The 19027-nt window shown below is 41.3% G+C and overlaps 5 protein-coding genes across 7 annotated transcripts; 4 read left to right on the forward strand and 1 right to left on the reverse strand.

The window, feature by feature from the left end:
* The first annotated feature begins 54 nt into the window (after positions 1–54).
* LOC136444105 (succinate dehydrogenase [ubiquinone] iron-sulfur subunit, mitochondrial-like) lies at positions 55–4789 on the forward strand. The gene is made up of 8 exons (XM_066441601.1): positions 55–348; positions 1738–1818; positions 2001–2059; positions 2203–2288; positions 2463–2599; positions 2756–2872; positions 3450–3674; positions 4071–4789. The coding sequence occupies exons 1-8, from the start codon at positions 277–279 to the stop codon at positions 4128–4130; spliced, it is 837 nt and encodes a 278-aa protein (XP_066297698.1). The 5' UTR covers positions 55–276; the 3' UTR covers positions 4131–4789.
* Positions 4790–5125: 336 nt separating this feature from the next.
* LOC136444093 (UPF0415 protein C7orf25 homolog) lies at positions 5126–9476 on the reverse strand. Its single transcript, XM_066441586.1, has 7 exons — positions 8943–9476; positions 7964–8207; positions 7287–7424; positions 6802–7134; positions 6238–6422; positions 5981–6061; positions 5126–5743 (listed from the first exon to the last, which is right to left on the reverse strand). Exons 1-7 carry the CDS (start codon positions 9075–9077, stop codon positions 5651–5653), a joined length of 1209 nt encoding a protein of 402 aa, XP_066297683.1. The 5' UTR covers positions 9078–9476; the 3' UTR covers positions 5126–5650.
* Positions 9477–9970: 494 nt separating this feature from the next.
* Positions 9971–12046, forward strand: LOC136444114 (peptidoglycan-recognition protein SC2-like). The gene is made up of 3 exons (XM_066441615.1): positions 9971–10205; positions 10499–10859; positions 11123–12046. Exons 2-3 carry the CDS (start codon positions 10519–10521, stop codon positions 11388–11390), a joined length of 609 nt encoding a protein of 202 aa, XP_066297712.1. The 5' UTR covers positions 9971–10205; positions 10499–10518; the 3' UTR covers positions 11391–12046.
* Positions 12047–12338: 292 nt separating this feature from the next.
* On the forward strand, positions 12339–15187 carry LOC136444107 (juvenile hormone acid O-methyltransferase-like). Of its 2 annotated transcripts, XM_066441609.1 has the most exons (4): positions 12339–12453; positions 13437–13518; positions 13729–13860; positions 14040–15187. In XM_066441609.1, exons 2-4 carry the CDS (start codon positions 13442–13444, stop codon positions 14608–14610), a joined length of 780 nt encoding a protein of 259 aa, XP_066297706.1. In that variant the 5' UTR covers positions 12339–12453; positions 13437–13441; the 3' UTR covers positions 14611–15187. The 2 variants fall into 2 exon arrangements, with proteins under 2 accessions (XP_066297706.1, XP_066297705.1); XM_066441608.1 differs by lacking the exon at positions 12339–12453 and having other exon boundaries at positions 12460–13518.
* A 764-nt stretch (positions 15188–15951) lies between these two features.
* Positions 15952–18588, forward strand: LOC136444115 (tumor necrosis factor receptor superfamily member 1A-like). Of its 2 annotated transcripts, XM_066441616.1 has the most exons (4): positions 15952–16049; positions 16295–16476; positions 16951–17202; positions 17521–18588. In XM_066441616.1, exons 2-4 carry the CDS (start codon positions 16455–16457, stop codon positions 17712–17714), a joined length of 468 nt encoding a protein of 155 aa, XP_066297713.1. In that variant the 5' UTR covers positions 15952–16049; positions 16295–16454; the 3' UTR covers positions 17715–18588. The 2 variants fall into 2 exon arrangements, with proteins under 2 accessions (XP_066297713.1, XP_066297715.1); XM_066441618.1 differs by lacking the exon at positions 15952–16049 and having other exon boundaries at positions 16221–16476.
* Positions 18589–19027: the final 439 nt, after the last annotated feature.

The following is a 19027-nucleotide window of genomic DNA, read 5'->3' on the forward strand; positions in this document are numbered from 1 at the left end:
CGCAATAATCATTAACCACATTTTTGTATTTGTTGCGAATACTTGTTACGAAAGATTACATATGAGGTCACAGTTTGACCTTACATCATCACTGACCTGTGTTAGGTAAGCTCTGCCTTGTGTAACACTCGCCCATAATTTTAGAGGTTTTTGCGTTCGTCCTCAGTGCAGAACAACGTCGAAGAGAAGCCAGTGCGTCCATCTACAGCGGAGAAGAAGACTTAGCCGTCATAGTAATTGTGTTATTTGTTGAAGGTCAATCTAAAGCTTCACAAGATGGCGTCCGTTTTGAACAAGTCGGTGGCACTTTGGTCTGCGTCACGACAGCCCATGATTGTCGCCTTACAGGTAAGAAATACAAAATGTCATCTTCTTTGCGTTCTGTGTATCATTATTGTGATTCCCTAGCCGCCCAGTGATATGGTATCTGTTAGGGTCCAAGTATCAACCATCAAGGTGTAACTGTTGTTGGTGAAAGATGATGAATATTTGTGTGGTTTTATGATTATTTATGGGAGCAAGGAGTTTCAGCATTCCTTTGCAGTGATATACAGCGCTCATAAGTAACAGGCGGCAGCAAACTCTTCAATTTTACCCTTGAATGAAAACCCATGGCAACAGATAACATGTACCGTGCAATAAACGACTTTAAAAGATTACAGTAGTCTACAACATAATCTGACTTATTTTCTTAATAATTTTGCACCCAAAAAAAAATACTAGTACATAAAGACAGTAAGAAAAATATAGTTGGATTGTCCCAGGAAAGATAGCCTGGATGCCAGACCCCCAAACTCTGAATTATCTATCGTGTGGGGGTCTGGTTTGATGCTTGGGGAAATTTTCTCATGCCAGCACAAATACTGAGCGAGGATCCCACCAATAGAGCAGCAGCAGGATCAGCAGGGAGCCATGTACGCCCCTGCGATGATTGGTCACAGAATCCCAGCTGTGTTTTTGAATCCACTAACAGATAAAACGTAACTGTAGATAGGGCCCGTAATGTCTCATTTGGTTGTAGAACTGTTAAACACATGATCTCAGTTTAGCAAAAAGGAGAACCAGAGGTACACTACTCAATACACTTTTAAGTCCTGCTGTTATTTTGGAAAATAACTCCATGCATATTTTGAGAATTGAGTGGTTGAGCTATGTCTTGTCCATGATTCGCTATTGTTCATAGCCAGCTGGCCAATTGTGGTGCCATGTACCAGGCTACCTGTGGTGTGAGTGGCCATTAATCACAGCTTCTCCTCCCACTGACACCACTCTGCTGAGAAAATTTCCCACCCATCAGACCAGACTCCCACACGATAATTCAGAGTTTGGGGGTCTGGCATCCAGGCTACAGGAAAGATTGAGACCAATATGGTTGTATAAGAGTCCTTCCCCTTGTTTCTTAATATTACAAGACTCAAGAGACTGATGATAATCAGGCAAGTAAAGGTTATAAAACAAAATAATAGATTGCAACTAATAACTATAACAACTAGTTGTGGTATATGATAACAATGGATAATAATAGATAATAGATATATGATGATAATGGATAATAACAATTGATGAGTGGAAAATGGATGTAACAAGTATAGGAATTAAAGTAAAAGGGTATGAAACACTGGCTCTAGCAAGTGGCCCCAGACTCAGATCTCATAATCATATTATTTAGTAACCACCTGCTATATAAGTATATGTTGAAGTTACACGGTAACTTAGTAAGTGCCTTTCCTTCTCCAGTTGAGCCGAGGAGCCCAGACAGCAGCAGCTGCAGCACCTCAAGAACAGCCCAGACTAAAGAAGTTCAAGATCTACAGATGGGTATGTGTAACGTTACACAGATACTTTTGTAATAGTTATCACTGACTTGTCAGTTATCCTAAGACTGACAGAAATGCTACAATATGTTTTAATGATTGTCTAAGTCGAGAACTACACTTTGATCTCAGAAGCCATAACGTCACATTAAGGAGTGTTGACAATAAGTGTCTGTTTATTTACAGGACCCTGACACGATGGGAGACAAGCCAAGGATGCAAGAGTATAGTGTGGATTTAAACAAGTAAGATAACAGCAACATTACTCCTCTGAGATACACTTGAAATACTTTCTTAAGCATTTTAACAGTTCATTTATCTAGATATTTATTCTTATTTCTTAAGTTATAGATGTGGTTTCTTATTTGTCTTCTTTTCGCAATTTCAGCTGTGGCCCAATGGTTTTAGATGCTCTGATCAAAATCAAGAATGAGATTGACCCTACTCTGACCTTTAGACGATCATGCAGAGAAGGTGCGTTGTCTTATCTTTGTTCAAAAATTGTATTCAGCCATACCTTGTAACTTGATATTTGCAATAATCAGTTCTAAAAATCGTCTCATCGCAAGTTCTTCATATACTTTGGAATGATTTCTGCAGTACCACTTACGTAAGTAATGAAAGATATGTTGGTCGGTTGTCTTCCAGGCATCTGTGGCTCCTGTGCCATGAACATTGGTGGTACCAACACTCTTGCCTGCATCAGTCGCATTGACACCAACATGCGCAAGGCCACCAAGATCTACCCCCTGCCTCACATGTATGTGGTCAAGGACCTTGTACCTGTAAGTACTCTGAACATAATGTGCTCCATGCTTTTACAGACTTCTTTGTCTTAGCAAAGTGGTAAATGTATTTTCTTTGAATATGTGACTGAAGTCAGTATCTTTCCTGGTCCTTGAGAGTTGCCGCTGCATTAAAGATGTGCCATTCTCTTGCAGGACATGTCCAACTTCTACGCTCAGTACAGATCTATTGAGCCTTTCCTGAAGAGGAAGGATGGCATGCAGCAGGGAGAGGAACAGCTTTTCCAGAGTGTGGATGATAGAGCAAAGCTGGTACGCAAGACATTTCACTGTTTTTGTTGTTTTCTTTGAAGTCATACATACATGTAGCTAGTGAACGTTTGGTCATGGATAAGCAAGTCTGCATATAGTAAACTAGTAAAAAGGAAGAAAGTTGTGAATTGATAAAAAGATCCACTAAAGTGAAACAGATCTCCTTTTTATTGTTTATTTTAGAATCGTTTCAGCCAGAAGATTTTTGTGTCATTCGAATCTTCAGTCCCTTTCCTAATTGTGGGTATGTTAGAAAGGAAAAAGCGCAACCTCTCTTGAATTAATAGTATGACTTTTACTTTGTTTCTATGGCAGCATCTCTTACTAAGCAATACCTGTATAATTGAAAACCTATTGCCGAAGTCTGGTTGAAAGAGTTACTGTAAATTTTTTTGCATGAATTTAATTTGGCGTGAGGGAGAAAATGGAGTGTTTGCTTTGGTTTTAAGTTCGCGGTTGAAACAAGAGGGTAGGCGGGCAGAAGACAGAACTTGCATTTTCATCGCAAAAATCGAGAACATGAAATCACCATGAAAATTTCAACATTGACAGTAAACCTTTTTTATCCATTCCCCAGGATGGCCTGTACGAGTGTATCCTGTGTGCCTGTTGCTCCACCTCCTGTCCCAGCTACTGGTGGAACGGAGACAAGTACCTGGGCCCCGCCGTGCTGATGCAGGCCTACCGCTGGATGATTGACAGCAGAGACCAGTTCTGTAAGGAGCGTCTGGAGAAGCTGCAGGACCCGTTCTCTGTGTACCGGTGTCATACCATCATGAACTGTACCAAGACTTGTCCCAAGGTCAGTATACAGATCATCTGTACAAATACTGAGTATCTGATTCAGCAATCTTCCGTTTAACACATGTATAGTTGTACACCTGTAATTTACCAACCACAGCTATAAGTGTTCCATGCTGGTAACCTTTAGATCCATCTGTTAACAGTTGTGACTGATTCCCTTTTATATAATGGGATTTTGAGAAATGGGCATTTCAATATTTTGGGTTGTGATTGTAGGTCAAAAATTAGTTGTCTATAGCATGTGAATGCTCTAACTTTTCCAATGGTTTAAGTGTGACAGATTTGATTAGCACATTCAGCTACTTAGAGTTAGATGACAAAAAGGTGGATGGAAAATTGATACATTGTACTTGTTATACGACATGTAATAAAGCCTTTCCTCTTCCACCCACAGGGCCTGAACCCAGGCAGGGCAATTGCTGAGATCAAGAAGATGATGGCTGGGCTTGCATAAGTTCATAAACATGCTATTAATATTAATGAAAATATTGGACATATGTACATTATAGTCTCCGCTAAGCTTTGCACAAAACGTTAAAGAACATCCTACATTGTATTTGATTGGGTGTGACTCAAATTATCAAAACAAAAGGGTAGAAAAATTTATTGTCTCAATGTAGTGACTGCTCAATGCTTATACAATATCTAGACTTACACAACAATCCAAACATGAAGTAATGACCTCGAAAGGGTCACTTTACAAGGTTGCATAACTAGCAATACCATATGAAAATCTGGTGTCAATTTATGCATCAAAAGGACGGTTTTTACATCACGTATTACATAGTATTTATGTATGTGTTCAAGGTCACTTCATACAGAAATAGATGGTTCTTCTTATATTCGGCCCCACCTACATATAAACACTGAGTGTTACATGTACATGCATGTATGAACCTAGTGTATGGAAGTACAGAAGCTATGAGGATATACTCCTGATGATGAAGATAAACTTCTTTCAGCCATCCATACAACAGCTTTGACTTAGCTACTTAGTGATTTTGAATGAAGTGGCTGTGAAAATTATTACACCATACAGAAATCATATGTCCTGACTTCTGCAGCTACAACAATTCTGAGATGGAATAAATGACAGTTGCTGTTCTCGGTGAATTTTGTTTTGCTGTCTTCCTTCTTGTTACTGAGTGGAGGTAATGATGTAGCAGAAACCAAGATGAATGGATGTCCATTCAGAATTAGGATGCATTTAATTTTTCTCTTTACATAAGTGAAGGGACCTTGTGTGTACTAGGGACTAGGGTGCTTCATGAAACAGCAAAAATGTTGTCTTTAGAATTTAATTGGCATGTACATGTACTCAAGTTTGGTAAACTTTTTTGCCTCAAGGATGAAACTCAAGAGGTCTCTTGAAAGAATTCCAACGTACAATTGTTCCTTCCTTCTGAAGAAGATTGGAAAAGAAACAATTCAAAACTTACGTCACAAAACTGTTGTTCAAGTGTTTGTCATTTATTGTGCCTTTTCCAAGTTATCAATATACAAACATGCTAACATCAAGTGTTTTTGATAACATAGTTGCCGTCAACTAAATCAAAATACCGATATCGTTTGGATACGAAAAAACATCAAACAATCCATTTGTCTTTGTTAAATCAGCCTCTTCAGTTAAACTTTATTTCATGAGCAAATGTTGGGCATTTTCGTGTCACCTTTTCTTGAAACTGTCCCTAAACAAACTGGTACAAAGAAGTATTCTCACATTACATAAGTGCAGATACATAAATGCAACACTATTATGGCAGAAAGAGTTCTGGACATATCTTTATTACTCCTTCACATATTACCAAGAAATAACAAGCAATTAAATACATAGGCATTTTAAGTGCCGTTGGCTTGGACACAAATTGTATCAAATACTAGACCATGTTGTTTTTATTGCTGTAATCTAAACAGTCTAAGCACAGCACAGTTGTGATGTCTTCTTTAATTAAGTGACAGCATCTTGGAAGGTCCTTAATCGCCCTCTGGGTCCATCAGTGTTGCTGTTTTCTCTTTTTGCTCTGTCAGAGCTCTGGACTCATGTTCAAATACACTGAAGACAACACCCTGAAAAAGAGGTTAAATTTCACTTATTTTCAAACATTTTGTTATTTCAAATGAATTTAAACAAAACCAACATCAGGCAGTCCTGCTTAAATACTTATATTTTTAACCCTGCATCCTATGGCAGTAACCAGTACAATTTTGATGCAGACAGTGCACTTGGCATGGAGAAGATAAAATGTTCCTGGTGGGAGATTGTACATTCATGTATTGTTTAGTCCCAAGACTCCCAACACTCACCTGGTTAGCAGCAGCTCGGACAAAAGAAGAGTTTGCAGTGACAGTCACAGCATGGAGGCTATCCCCAGTTCCAAATATCACCTGCAAATATCAAACAATTCAAGTTTATGAAATTTTCAAACTGATTGTGTTCTAGTAACAATCATGGGTACAGCTCCTGGAATATAGACCAGAAAGATTCCATGCAAACACATTCCTAAACATTTACCTATTAACATTTACTTGAACATGCACTTGGCAGGTCAAATGTCACTGACCTTTGCCCTCTCCTTGACCCGACCACTCAGCTCCAGCCTCTCTGCCCTGTCCGAGGGCTGGTCTGCCACGACCTTGACCTTTTGAAGAAGCTGTTTTGCCCTATCTTTTTCCTCCACCCCTCCCACTGTGGACAGGATGGCGTGGAAGTCCCGTACTGCTGATTCACAGGCGATTAGTTCTCTTCCTGTGGAAAGCAAACTCGTTGTTGTCAAAAGTACTTTTTTCGTTGACAACTGTCATTTGACTTTGTTTAAATGGCTCTCTTTTCATTGAACAGTTTATGGCTTTCTTATATCTTAATATTAAGATGAATTGTGAATTGCACTCTCTGCTTGGCAAAAATATCCTCCAAAATTGTACTTCAAGTCTGATATAAATTTCCAATACTTTATTTCATGTTTATGTATCTTGTCAATGTGTCTGATTTTTAAAAAACTTTTCTTACTGTTTCATATGTAACAGTATAAAGTGTAATTTATGAGCTCCTTTTCTAACAAATGCTTCTCTCTAGCTTGTCATGCTAGTTCTACTTTGGCGCAAAGTCCCTGCAAGTTAGATGATACCTTTTATATATTTGTTCAACTCTGGTAATAAAGGTCTCTCCCTCTCCCACTCTGCTTGTTGGTTCAAAATGGGTTCCTGAAATCTGAACCTGCTCCTTCCGTTTGTGAGTGCCGACACCATGGCCAGCAGTGTTGTTACATCTAAGTTCAAGCACTGACATTCAGTCCGCGGGGGTGGCATGGTGTGGAGCGGTCCAGAGGAGGAGGAGGATACAGAGGAGTGACAGCTGTTCTCTTCTTCATCATCATCATCACTATCATCTACTTCTGTAGTCTCCCCTTCAACTGCAATTATCTCTCCTTTTACTTGGACTCCTAGTTCAAGTAGTTTTTCTGTCAAAAAAAGAAACACAGGCATGATTTGTAAACATTGAAAATATAATAAATTGCACTCAATAGATCTGCATGTGAATATTTCTTCTATTACTTCTATTTAAAAATGAACAGACTCTTCCCTGTAGTTTTAGTACATTAGGACATCTCACCTGTTATTGGCTGGGTTATCCCATTGAAGAATGAGAAGACGACCTGAGGGATAGAAAACTTGAGAGGATTGTCAGCAGCAGCTGCAATATAGTCCTCAGCCTGGTCTATTACACTCTTCTCCCCATACTGGCCCTCCCCTGGTAGAGAAGGAAAATAATCCAACATCATGCACATATACCGGTACGTATTCTTTAGTAAAGAGAATGGTAAACATCAGTTGTGAAAGAAATGAGCATTGTTGAACAAGGGTTTGAATCTCAGCCAACTGCAGTTCTCACACCAATGATAAATGCATTCTATCATATGAAAATACAAAGCTTGGATGTTTTGTTGAGAAGAATGCCTTTTGATTCACAAAGGTATCCACCGTATGAGAAGCTCTAAGACTGCAGTAGGGCAGCTTTTAAGACACGGAATGACATTGTATTTGTAATCATTATTGTTACAATGCTAAACTTTATTAACTGTAAGCTGTTAACATGTATATATTTTAACTTCAATTCTTAGTTTAATACAGTGAAATGCACAAGGCGAGTAGTACAGTCTCCTGGCTCCCAGGAATTGAACCCGGGCCGCCAGCTCACAAACCCAACGCACCTACACAAGACTAAAAGGTCTGTACCAGTTAGACTGGTCAGTAAGTGGCGCTTAAACCACACTGTTATAACGGACTTACCCAGCCAAATGACATGCATTGCCTGTGCCTTCCTGGCAATGACCTTCACCCATGTCAGGCCGTGATTGGCTGCCACATCTACAGTCAGAGTCACCCTGTTCCCTGATTGGTCGGTGAAGTGGAATGGGTGGAGCAAGCTGCTGATGGCTGGGAGTGACTCTGCAGTGGTGATGATGGCGCGCAGGTGTGTCAGGTTAGAACTCCGCAGGTGGTTCTCCTTCAGCTCCATGGAGCTCTTCTGGAGCTATACAAACACAGGAAAGGATTCATGTGATGTGAATGCCCATGTACATTATGTCAAATTCCATTATAACATCTTGTCTTTGTCAGCAGGGCTTAAGCCCTTTGTAATAGCCACAGGCTAGTTGGGCAGCCCTGAATGTGAGTGCTGAACTAATAAATAAATAAATGTGATGTGAGGGGGTCCAAGACATTCCTCATAGGCTTATCACAGCCTTTTGTTCTGTATACTAGTATCTGAATCTGTATAGCCGGTATAACCATCCTTCGGGCACACCAGCTTTGCAGGCACACGGCGCAGCAGCAGCTGGTTGTATTACACTGAACGTCCGTTTTATGTCCTGTGACCAAGGAGGTTATTCTAACCTCCTTGCTATGACTAAATATATATTTGCCAAATCGTCAACTGCCACAGTCAAACATTGACTGCTCATAGACAAATTTCTAACACCGGACATCCTGGCGGCTACTGTAAACTTGGGGGAGGTAAAGTAAAGAGTCCATAGACTGACCTGACATATCTCAGCAGCACACATATCATGATATGAGATTGTTGACTGGCGTGTTGTGTCATGTAGCAGTTTACAAATTCTGAAGTTCTAGCTAAATTTCTAACCTGAGCTCTTTCCATCTCGAGATGATGAAATATGATGCAAGTGCTAGCATCTAGCCACTCTACAAAATACCCTGAATCTATGAGTGTGACATCTATGATACTAGTAACCACGACCTATCTAACCTTTTGTAGATAAGCCAGTTCAGCCTTAATCCTCCTCTGCAGCTTGACGCACCCCTCCACTTGCAGCTCTTTCGCTCTGTCCATCAGGGCCTTGGCGTCGGTGATCATGTCTTCAACTTTCGACTCCAGTGACATCTTGACAATATTTTGGAGCTTATTTGATAAATAGACTCTGTAAATAAGTTAGCTAAGACTCATGTGCAGGATGTGATCACATTTATCTAACTCCGTGTTTGTAAATGCAACAATATTTCCTGCAGGTGAAAGTTACGTAGTTCAAGGTGGGAGGGGGGCATCTGACAGCCGGCCCACGTCAGCTGATCGCCATCAGAACCGGTAGCGCCTAGCCTCTCCAGAAACGACGTCGTAAGGTCTCAAGAACTCCCAACACACAGCCCACGTCCCGAAAAATATAGAGGAGCTTGTAGGAGGTGTAAAGAGGGCCTAGTGTGAGGTAGACGACTTGAACGCTCCTCGCAAACGTTTCAAAACAACTTTCCGTGAACCAGGTATGGCGTAATAGTGAGCGACACATTCGCAAGGTGACGATTCGAGGAAATTATGAGCTCTCCAAGTAGATGTAGGATTCGGCCCAGCCTCACAGTGTTTTACCGTATACGTGTGCTTTTGCACGTCGTATTAGAAATGCACCCTTTTCTACTCCTCGACTCTCTTCAGATCAGAAATACCCCTTACTCTGACTGACTTCATCGATTCATGGTAGCAAAAGGACAAAATTGTGAAGGAGCCGGACGGAAGAACTTGAAGAAATTCTAAACAAAATATTATTCAGGTTGATTGCCTAGCCAATCTTTTAAAAAATTTAGTGCATAACTAAGAATTCCATGCACACATGTACAGAACACGACAGGAAGCTAGTGGCACAGTGAAGGTTGGTCTGCACGCGTCACACGTAATATCAGTACATTACCGGAAATTAACTTTAAAGTCGAACTCCATGATACAGAGCTCAGTATTGTAAGTCCAAAGGACGTCCTAAGAGAGTTGGAAAAATGGACCATGATAATACAAGTTGGTAACAATATAAAATACTGGGAATTGAACCAATTTCCATCTATCAGCTGCAAAATATACTAATAAACGAATTTTAATAAAAGTCCAAAGGGTAAGTCTTGACGTAAACGTTCTGTCGTGAGCGGAAAAACACCGGAAATAGTCGACGGATATAAAAGTTATCTCGAGCCGTTATTGTAGCACATATCGGCACCGACTTTGTACCACTTCTGACGTGATCTTCACAAGGTACGTAATTTATCTGGCATGTTCAGTTCTGTTCTATTCGCTTACAATGCGCAATGTCGCTATATCAGAAGTTGAAGTTATCATTAGTTCTTTATTTCAGGCGCTAACGGGCCTATGTTAAAGGCATGCATGACAACATAGAATATATACAAAGAGTATTTCTCAGAATCATCGCTGATAATATATGTACACGACTTTTAAAAAGGTTTTTGAAGTAGGAATTGTGCACGTGGTAGAATTCATTTGACCTCAATATTAATCTAAAGTTTGCAAATATTTCCTTGCTACTCCAGGCGTCCTACATCACGTGACGATGAAACTCCTCTACCTGGTTCTCTTACTCGTCCCGGCCTGTGTCCAGGGTGAGTCGGCCTGTGACCGCCTGAACATGACCAGCAGGGCGGACTGGGGCGCAGAGCCGCCCAGGGCCCGCACACCGCTCAGCCACCCGACAACCAAGGTTGTGATTCACCACAGCGACAGCTACTGGAGACACCTGTCCAACTGGGGAGGGTACAGCGACCAGGAGGAGTACATGGCGAGGGTAAGGGAGATCCAGCAGGAACACATGGGCAAAGGATGGGACGACATCGGCTACAACTTTCTCATCGACGGCTTCGGCAACGTGTACGTGGGGCGCGGATGGGACAATACGTGAGTTTTTATTTTGTCAAGTTCATTCTGTTCTATACATGTATATACATTAGCTCAAGATGGGATGTTTTACTATCCATATTATGTGATGATAGGATTGCTTTTCACTAACCAGGTTTGTGTCATTTATGAAATTTTTGTTTTGTAATTTTTGTCTGTGCAGTATGTGTTCTACTCTGTATATACTGACTGACATTGGTCATCGACTGTGTATTTGACACAGTCTGTATTTATTATCAAATATTAAACGTCTTTCCGATTAGGGGAGCGCACACACCCTGCTGTAACTCCGTCTCCATCGGAATCAACTTCCTTGGGTACTTCGAAGACGAACTGCCGACCAGAGCAGCCTTGGAGGCCGGGAAAACCCTGATAGCCTGCGGGAATGAGCTGCAGAAGATCGGGCCCGGGTGGGACTTCGGTTTGTACTGTCACTCCGACCTCGGTGCGGCCAGTGGGGATACAGACTGTCCCGGTGCCGCTCTCTGCGACTACGCCAACAGGAACTTCCAATACCCGTGGGACTACTAGCTACTTCAATTAGTCACTGGCCACATAAAAGCTAATCAGGATATGGTTATGATACATAATTGATTCCGTATACCATGACGTCGTATGACAATCATGTTTCCTTTAAATGTCAAGTCCCCTTTCATCTGGCAGAGTACGTATCATGTGACCTGGGCTTTGGTATCGTTTGTTTTTCCATTTCTGCACCGCGTGAACCAGTCGGATGTGACATTCTGACGATCACTGAACCTTATACTATTTTGGAGGCACACAAAAAGCTGACGGACTAGCTTGTGGGAATCGATATGAGTGACTTATCAACCTTAGCATGCGCGGAAACGCCGATCGTTGCTGTTCTCAATACTTTTCCTGTCTCTTCATGTCGTCCACATTCCGACCTATTTTTCACAAAACAGACGGGGTACAATCTCTTACGTACAGGAATAATCAGCTAGATTCTCCCTTCTGTATAGTACGATAAACGATATCACATTTCCTCTAATAATTCAAACAAATCAAAGAGCAACTAGACATTTTGTGAGGTGAATCATATTGTATTAAAAGCGTCGATCTTTGTGCGTCTGTAAGAGGGACACATGTGATATGCACCCATGTGCAATTTACCCTAATTTCATTCAAAAGCAATACAATATCCGTCAATTTACATTACTAATTTACTTTCTGGTATTGTCTATTCATGTTGTATTCTTTCTTATTTCTTTGATCCTACTGCGGTTTTAAGTATTTTCAGTGTATGGAAATACTTGTGTTGCCCAATACATACTGGTGCTAAACACCTGTCGTCAACGAAATCTATTTGTTCAATATCTTTCAATATACTCCTGCTTTCAAGAAAGCGTGAACGTCTGAGACGACCCCTTGTCCGGAAATCTCTGTCAGGGGGTCCCACATGTAAATTTGCATGATCCTTCTTTAGTCTTTCCCCGTCAGTCAACGAAGCACAGACTGGTCACATCTGGGTCAGGTAAGGACGGCGGCATTCCTTATCAGTCCACGGCTTCTGCTACAAGAAGAGCCAAGAAACACGCACAAGGAGACTCAACCACGGGGATAAAGACTTAAGGTGAGTTTGTCTTCTAGAAGAAAACTTAAGATAACAAGTGGTTGCGCGTGCGGTATAGAGTTCTGTTGTTTCTATCAAACCTTCGGCTGAAGTTATACCTGGAGAGCTAGAGAGTCAGTGGAAGGAAACCAGTCATGTGTGTTCCTTTGTGTGGGCCCGCGGATGGTCACTGCATTCTAATCCTTTTGCAAATTGATCTTCGGTGTCTCCTCACCCTCCTTCGCCAGTACTAAAATGGAAGTTTGCTGTACGTTATCATGATGCTGTTGTAACGCCACAAAACTATGTGGTGCACGTAAAGTTGCCACATTTGACCTTTTCATCGCCTGAAAGTGCTGCATACCGATATCTGTAAAAGCTGTAGGAAGTTGTGTTTCAATGGAACAAAACGTCCCGGAAATACCAAGGAAATAAGTCAAAGATACGTCTCTGAGAGAGAGAAATAGTGTTGATGTGAAAAACAGGATACACCCCCTCGAAGGTACTGATTGACGGTGTTTAGATACTGTGTAACTTCCTCAAACCTACCAACCCGTATAACTACATGCATGGTGGCATGGGAACATCTTTATGTAAACAAACCACTTTGGCATGTACTCTGTATGCAATTCAGAGGTCGATCGCTATAAGGCGGAGTGACGGTGTAGTGAGTAGCGTCTGACTATGGGGTAGCCTCTACCAGGCTCCGCGGATGGCTGGAAAATAGTAGAAATTGGCCAAATAGAGTGACTAGTACGCTAAGGGAGTCGGCTACGGAGAGAGGATCCAATATGTCATTCAGATCGGCAAACTGTACCCCTATAGCAGACTAACTCCTCTTTCATGTTTTTCTGCTGTCTATTTGGCCAATTTCTACTCTTTCCAGTCGCCTCTAGAGCCTGGTAGAGGCTACTATGGGGCACGTTCAAGATCTTTGTGTATTTAGGTGTCAACCAATGCAACAGAGATACTGTTGAGGCTGATAATGACGTATTTGTTCCTAGTTGCCATGGATATTGAAAATGCCGATCAGTACGCGAAGAACCGGGAGGGACAACAGAAGGTAGCGGTGGATCTGATAAACAGGTAGGATGGAATTGTTTTGATGTTCATGATACTAGCGAGCAACATCTTTTAAAATCAATCAATGAAAAGACATACAATGACACTTTGCCACAGAAATTTGACATTGCGTTGCTGCATGCAAGTAGACCAACACCGTGACATCGGTCACAAATAAGAAATTTGAACTGCGCTAGACTTCTGTCTGCTAACTACACGTACGCTTTCTCCCAGGTACATAACGTGGCAGGAGGGTGACGTGGTGCTAGATGTTGGCTGTGGGACTGGAGAGATCACCAAACTCATGTCTCAGCAGCCGGGAGTCAAGTCTGTCGTGGGGATCGATTTGTCCTCAGACTTCATCAGGTATCATTGATGTTATCAAGTTGAGTTTCACATGATGTGTCGAGTTTGATACGAGCCCCCGATTGTCCAGAAAGCCAGAAAGTAAGACATTGATTAGCTATCGCTGTATTAGAAGCACAAAGATGGTCTAGCCGCCCGTCCCAGACATTTCTTTTTCTCATGTTAATTTTTGTTTGCAGTTTCGCATCAGAGAACAACGCTGGTGCGAACATCAGTTTCCACGCGGCCGACGCCTCCGACCCCGCCCACTTCAAACCTGAGTGGAAAGGTGCGTTCACCAAGGCCACCTGCTTCACGGTTCTGCACTGGATCCAAGACAAGAAAAGCGCCTTTAAGAACATTTCCTCATGTCTTGAGTCTGGAGGGGAGCTGGTGATCAACTGTCTATTGGAGTCAGCGGCTCAAATAGGCCAGTTGGATCTGCCGAAGTGGAGGGAGTACCTTAAAGATTTCACCTACAGCATCTACCCGTGGCCTAATGACGACATCGACGGAATGGGTCGGCTATTGGAGGAGGCAGGATTTGAAGTTCTGACGTGTAACGGACAACCGGCCCCGCCCAAGTCTTTCCCGACCGATCCGGAGGGTTTGAAAGCTGTCATGCGCACAATGTTGCCCCAGCTCAAGTACATACCGGCCGACGAACAAGACGACTACCTGACGGATGCCTACTGCGCAATCGCAGAAATGAGGAAGAACTTTAAGGAAGGTGATCCCGAAGCTGTTGTTGCGCATGTGCGCAAAGTGTGACTCAAGTCCCAAGTTACTAGTATCGTATTTCATTTTATAGATTCTTATTTACAGTTTTTTAAAAGATAAATCAAGAAAGTGTAGTGAATGGCTATCACTTCAAATCAAGAAGTCTTAACTCGTTTTGAGTTTCTTGTTGATAATGTCGACATATAAGCAGATTGAAGTTACCTTGGACAATGTTAGTGTTTGAATGATAACAGTGAGCCGTCCAACTGACGTCATTATACAATTAGTATTCATGAGGATGTTTATGTCTTACAAATATATGCAATAATTCGTTGAGTAGACAGATGCCCTGTCTTGAGTGTGTATGTATGGCAAGGTATATAAATATCTATATACTCGGACCGTCAATGGATAGATAAGCTAACTCCTCTGTATGTGTTACTTCGAAGTAGAAATAGTAAAATATGAATTTGTTGCTCGTGTTTTCCTTAATTTTGTCGTTAAGTCTGATGATTCCGAAAAATCGCACCGAACTCGGAGATACAGATTGTATTAGGTATACGGTAAGGAGTATTTTAGTGTAATTAACCACAGTCTATGTTATGATAAACGTCCACAGATTCATTTTTACAGGAATACTGTCATTTTTTTCGTACATTTGAACAAAACGTAAGGATGTATTTCAGTCGTCCAGTCATCACCCCACAAAACAAAATTAAACAAGAGTTCGGAGACTTCATACCCCCATGAAATATTTTGAGCCTTTCTAGATTTCTTGTTTCATCTTGTCTCATCGATGAAACATATAAGGTTGTAATTAGCGTGATACATCTTAAATTGTGGCCTTCTCTAACAAAATTATATATCATATTGTATATGTGAAAGTCTTTTCCCTTGGCAAAATACCATGCTTACATTTCATCATAAATTATGCAAGTATCCTGTACATTCACATAATTTATGCAAAGTGATACACACCTTTAACTAACTTACACATGTCACAAGTATGTAATTCCCACCATGTTACACAAACAAATTATGGCACTTTCACATCAATTATGCAAACTATACCCTTCTTTGCATGATTAGTATCCGTATTTAAGTTCCACTTGCCATGAATAACATGCCACATGTATTAAAGTCCTATTCCGAACATCCTTGAAATCCGTTGCCCAAAATCAACCTTGACCTTCGTCTTTTCAAGACCTACCCGCATACCAAATATCATCATAATCCATCCCGAGGTTCATGAGTTATATTGACCACAAAATGTGGAAACACACACACACACACACGCACACACAGACAGACAAGTCAAAAATATACCTCCATTTTTCATGTCGGTAACAAACTAAGCTGTCCACCCTCAGAGCAAAATGGTTCGTTCTAAACGATACATACGGTTAACCAATCAGCGGCAGAAACGCCAACCTTTGACCGGAGGATAAAGTGACAAACCGTGCTCCGTGCCTGAGGGACAGGTGTATACGGTAAGGAAAACCATCAGTGACTAATTATCAGATACGTAATTTATTGATTGTATGTTTAGAAATAAAAGCATTAAAATTAAGGGTGTACAGTTTTCCTAGATTTGATTTTTGCTACATGATCATTTCATAACCACTATGGGAAGTCCCTTAATTTCTCACGGTGGGGATTTCCACAAACTGATGATTCATACTGACGAGAGTGTTGAACATACTGTGATACTGAACTTGTCTTCATTGTACCTTAGGGTTATTCAGCATAACCTAATGACGTATTAAGACTTCCTTGAGGACCTGTCAAGATTTCGGAAACCTTGACTTTACAGAAAAGCGACATGGCCAACGTTTGAAAGTCACTCGCTGGAAACCGTTTGATGAATTTTGTGAAGAACCGGGCGTTTATTTGGCATGGCCAATCAAGGGAAACAAGGTACTGTCTTCACGTTTTCAATTCGTAAGTATATCAGTGATCATATGAGGCGTCTAGAACAGCAAAGTTTCTTCATGTAATGTCCTAGATACACTTCAAACGGTGCATTTTTGAACCCGGAAGTAGTCACTTGCTGAAACCAACCTCCTTGCTGAAACAGACGGTAGTTTGATACCTGATAGGTTTTGCTGATATGATGAATCATACGTCTTTCTGGCACCCTAAACTGGCTTTACCTTATTCCAAATAGTGATGTAACTTACTAATACAAGCATCGAAAACATTAGCGTCTGTTCCGCCAAGGATTAGACAATATATGTTTCCAAAAGTAATCTGGCCACGGGTGACAGAAGCGCCCCCTATACAGTCAAACCTTGTTTAGCCAAAGGGACAACTCAAAGTAGTCGATGTTATCTACTATTGACATGTTTTGTATCGTCGATATTCCATCAAAGGTGTTTGTTTCTATTTCAGGAGTATCGAAATACTTTTACGACATCGCTGAGGAAGTACCAGCTGACAAATGGAAGGACTTTGCGCGAAAATTACAAATAAAGGAAGTCCAAATCGGTCGCATTGAGGCGGAAGAGAAAGGCATAGTGAAGGAATGCTGTATGAAGGTTTTAAATCAGTGGAGAATGAAGAACGGGAGGAAGGCCACTCTAGAGGTTCTGCGGAAAGCCCTGGAGGACGCTGAGTTAGGGGATATTGCTGAAAACATAAAAGGTTAGAAATTCTCGATCACATAACGTTACCCCAAGTAGATCTTTGGAGGGGGAATTATGACATTTTTTATGCCTTGCTTTTCTAACAGGTAAACTTCGCCCTTGTCATGGCAGCAAAATTACATACTACTTTCATCATCACGATGGCTTGCTATTTTCCTGACCCTTTGCTTCAAGTTACATATACACTGTACATGTACATGTACATAATTTCTGCCAAAAACTACCTGTAATGTTACTTCAAATTGTTGCCATAGAATATGTATACACGTATGTCGTTTTGATGATCAACGTCCATTTGTTCGTGTGTTGAGGATAGACGAGGAGCTTCACCTGAGGATACCTGTGCAGGAGACGGCAGGCAATGGCAGTGGTGCACACCAGCCGTCAACACAGTACGTATACAGTCAAGTGAGTCAGCCATCATCAGACGACATCAAGCGATCCGGTACAGGACTGCAGCCAGAAGACATGGACTGTGAAGATTACGACGACAGCCTTCTACTAGGGTAGATTTGGAATATGCCCCTCATTATGACCACTCTGTGGTTCACTACCAGGACTTTATATTGAACGTCGGCGTCATTTTGATTTCAAAATAGGATTGAAATTTGAATGTGATAGCTATTTAGAAAGTAACAATGTACAGGAAATGTATAATTGCCCTTTATTGGTAAAACATCATTTGTGACCTGATGTCTAATCATTTGGTTTGTGACATGTCTTGATTATTGACATTCTTTGCCTTAGATGATCGCGTTTTCGAAAATAAAGTCAAAGAAACTTTCAAATTCTAAACCCCTTTGTGGGCCTTTCGCGATTTTCCGATTCCCAAAAAGACCGAAATTTGGCAATTTGACGGTCGTTTTGACACTTTTCTCGGTGCGGCCGGGAGAAGTACTGCAGATTAGGCTCTCATAGGATATATTCTCCCGGCACAGAAAAATGTGAAAATATGAGACATATCACGCTTCAACACACTGAACATTGTCGCAGACAGGTTAAGTCGTCTTCACATACACGAGCTGATTTGAAAATGATAGATTTTCAGTCGCGGCGTGAGGAGCCCGTGTAACACCGTGACCGCCCGTGGAAGCGCCACCTACATTCGTGTATAACGTTACGTTATTTTTTGTAGGTAAACCTGACCACAAAATGACATAAGGACATACACATACCTTCAAAATAAAGACTGGCCATATAGACTTACTGGTTTAATGATATTGTACTTTTCTGTGTGCAGCTTATGGATTTCGTATTGACACGTCACAAAGTGGCAAGGTGTCGTAGAGTCTATTTTGCAGATGATGGTGTAGCAAAAAATAATATGATTTCATTTCTTTCTTTTTGTAAACTGGGAAACATTAAAGATGCCATGCATAAATCATGTCATTGTGGCCTTACTTACTTTAGATTTATTCATATTGATTGATATATTGTCACACCCTGGAACATGGTGCTCTGAGCTTTCGGACACTCTTCAATGTCCTGTCACTGAGATGATCTTCCTGGTTTACCGTGGCCAGGCGCTGACTGTGGGTGTCTGCTGTAGGTGGTGCGGCAAACTTCTGGGCGAGGAAGTTGTTTCATGCTGACAGAAGAGTTTTCTCCCAGTTTGCTTCGTTATCTCCATGTCCCTGATTGTGCTGTCAATGTAACTTCGATAGTCTTCCCGGACCGATTGTGAAGTCGCTCTAGAGGCTGTTAATCTTTTGGTGGTTTACTTGTCTGTGGCTCTGGTGCTAACGAGCCGTTTACGTAGGAAAGAGAGAGACGTTTTGCTGAATGCGTTCTGCTAAGTGCGTTCTGCGTTTTTAGTATACTTG

This window comes from Branchiostoma lanceolatum, chromosome 10, assembly GCF_035083965.1.
Source record: "Branchiostoma lanceolatum isolate klBraLanc5 chromosome 10, klBraLanc5.hap2, whole genome shotgun sequence".
In the NCBI taxonomy this organism is placed as follows: domain Eukaryota; kingdom Metazoa; phylum Chordata; class Leptocardii; order Amphioxiformes; family Branchiostomatidae; genus Branchiostoma; species Branchiostoma lanceolatum.

Coding starts and splice junctions, on each gene's coding strand:
- LOC136444093 (XM_066441586.1), bottom strand. CDS start 9,077: ATGTCACTGGAGTCGAAAGTTGAAGACATGATCACCGACGCCAAGGCC. Junction 8,208..8,942: donor AACTGGCTTATCTACAAAAG/GTTAGATAGGTC, acceptor GTGTTTGTATAG/CTCCAGAAGAGCTCCATGGA. Junction 6,062..6,237: donor GGGTCAAGGAGAGGGCAAAG/GTCAGTGACATT, acceptor TGATATTTGCAG/GTGATATTTGGAACTGGGGA.
- LOC136444115 (XM_066441616.1), top strand. CDS start 16,455: ATGGCCAATCAAGGGAAACAAG. Junction 16,477..16,950: donor GGCCAATCAAGGGAAACAAG/GTACTGTCTTCA, acceptor TTTCTATTTCAG/GAGTATCGAAATACTTTTAC. Junction 17,203..17,520: donor TATTGCTGAAAACATAAAAG/GTTAGAAATTCT, acceptor TGTTGAGGATAG/ACGAGGAGCTTCACCTGAGG.
- LOC136444114 (XM_066441615.1), top strand. CDS start 10,519: ATGAAACTCCTCTACCTGGTTCTCTTACTCGTCCCGGCCTGTGTCCAG. Junction 10,860..11,122: donor GGGCGCGGATGGGACAATAC/GTGAGTTTTTAT, acceptor CTTTCCGATTAG/GGGAGCGCACACACCCTGCT.
- LOC136444105 (XM_066441601.1), top strand. CDS start 277: ATGGCGTCCGTTTTGAACAAGTCGGTGGCACTTTGGTCTGCGTCACGA. Junction 2,873..3,449: donor TGGATGATAGAGCAAAGCTG/GTACGCAAGACA, acceptor TCCATTCCCCAG/GATGGCCTGTACGAGTGTAT. Junction 3,675..4,070: donor GTACCAAGACTTGTCCCAAG/GTCAGTATACAG, acceptor TTCCACCCACAG/GGCCTGAACCCAGGCAGGGC.
- LOC136444107 (XM_066441608.1), top strand. CDS start 13,418: ATGACGTATTTGTTCCTAGTTGCCATGGATATTGAAAATGCCGATCAG. Junction 13,519..13,728: donor GCGGTGGATCTGATAAACAG/GTAGGATGGAAT, acceptor GCTTTCTCCCAG/GTACATAACGTGGCAGGAGG. Junction 13,861..14,039: donor TTGTCCTCAGACTTCATCAG/GTATCATTGATG, acceptor TTTTGTTTGCAG/TTTCGCATCAGAGAACAACG.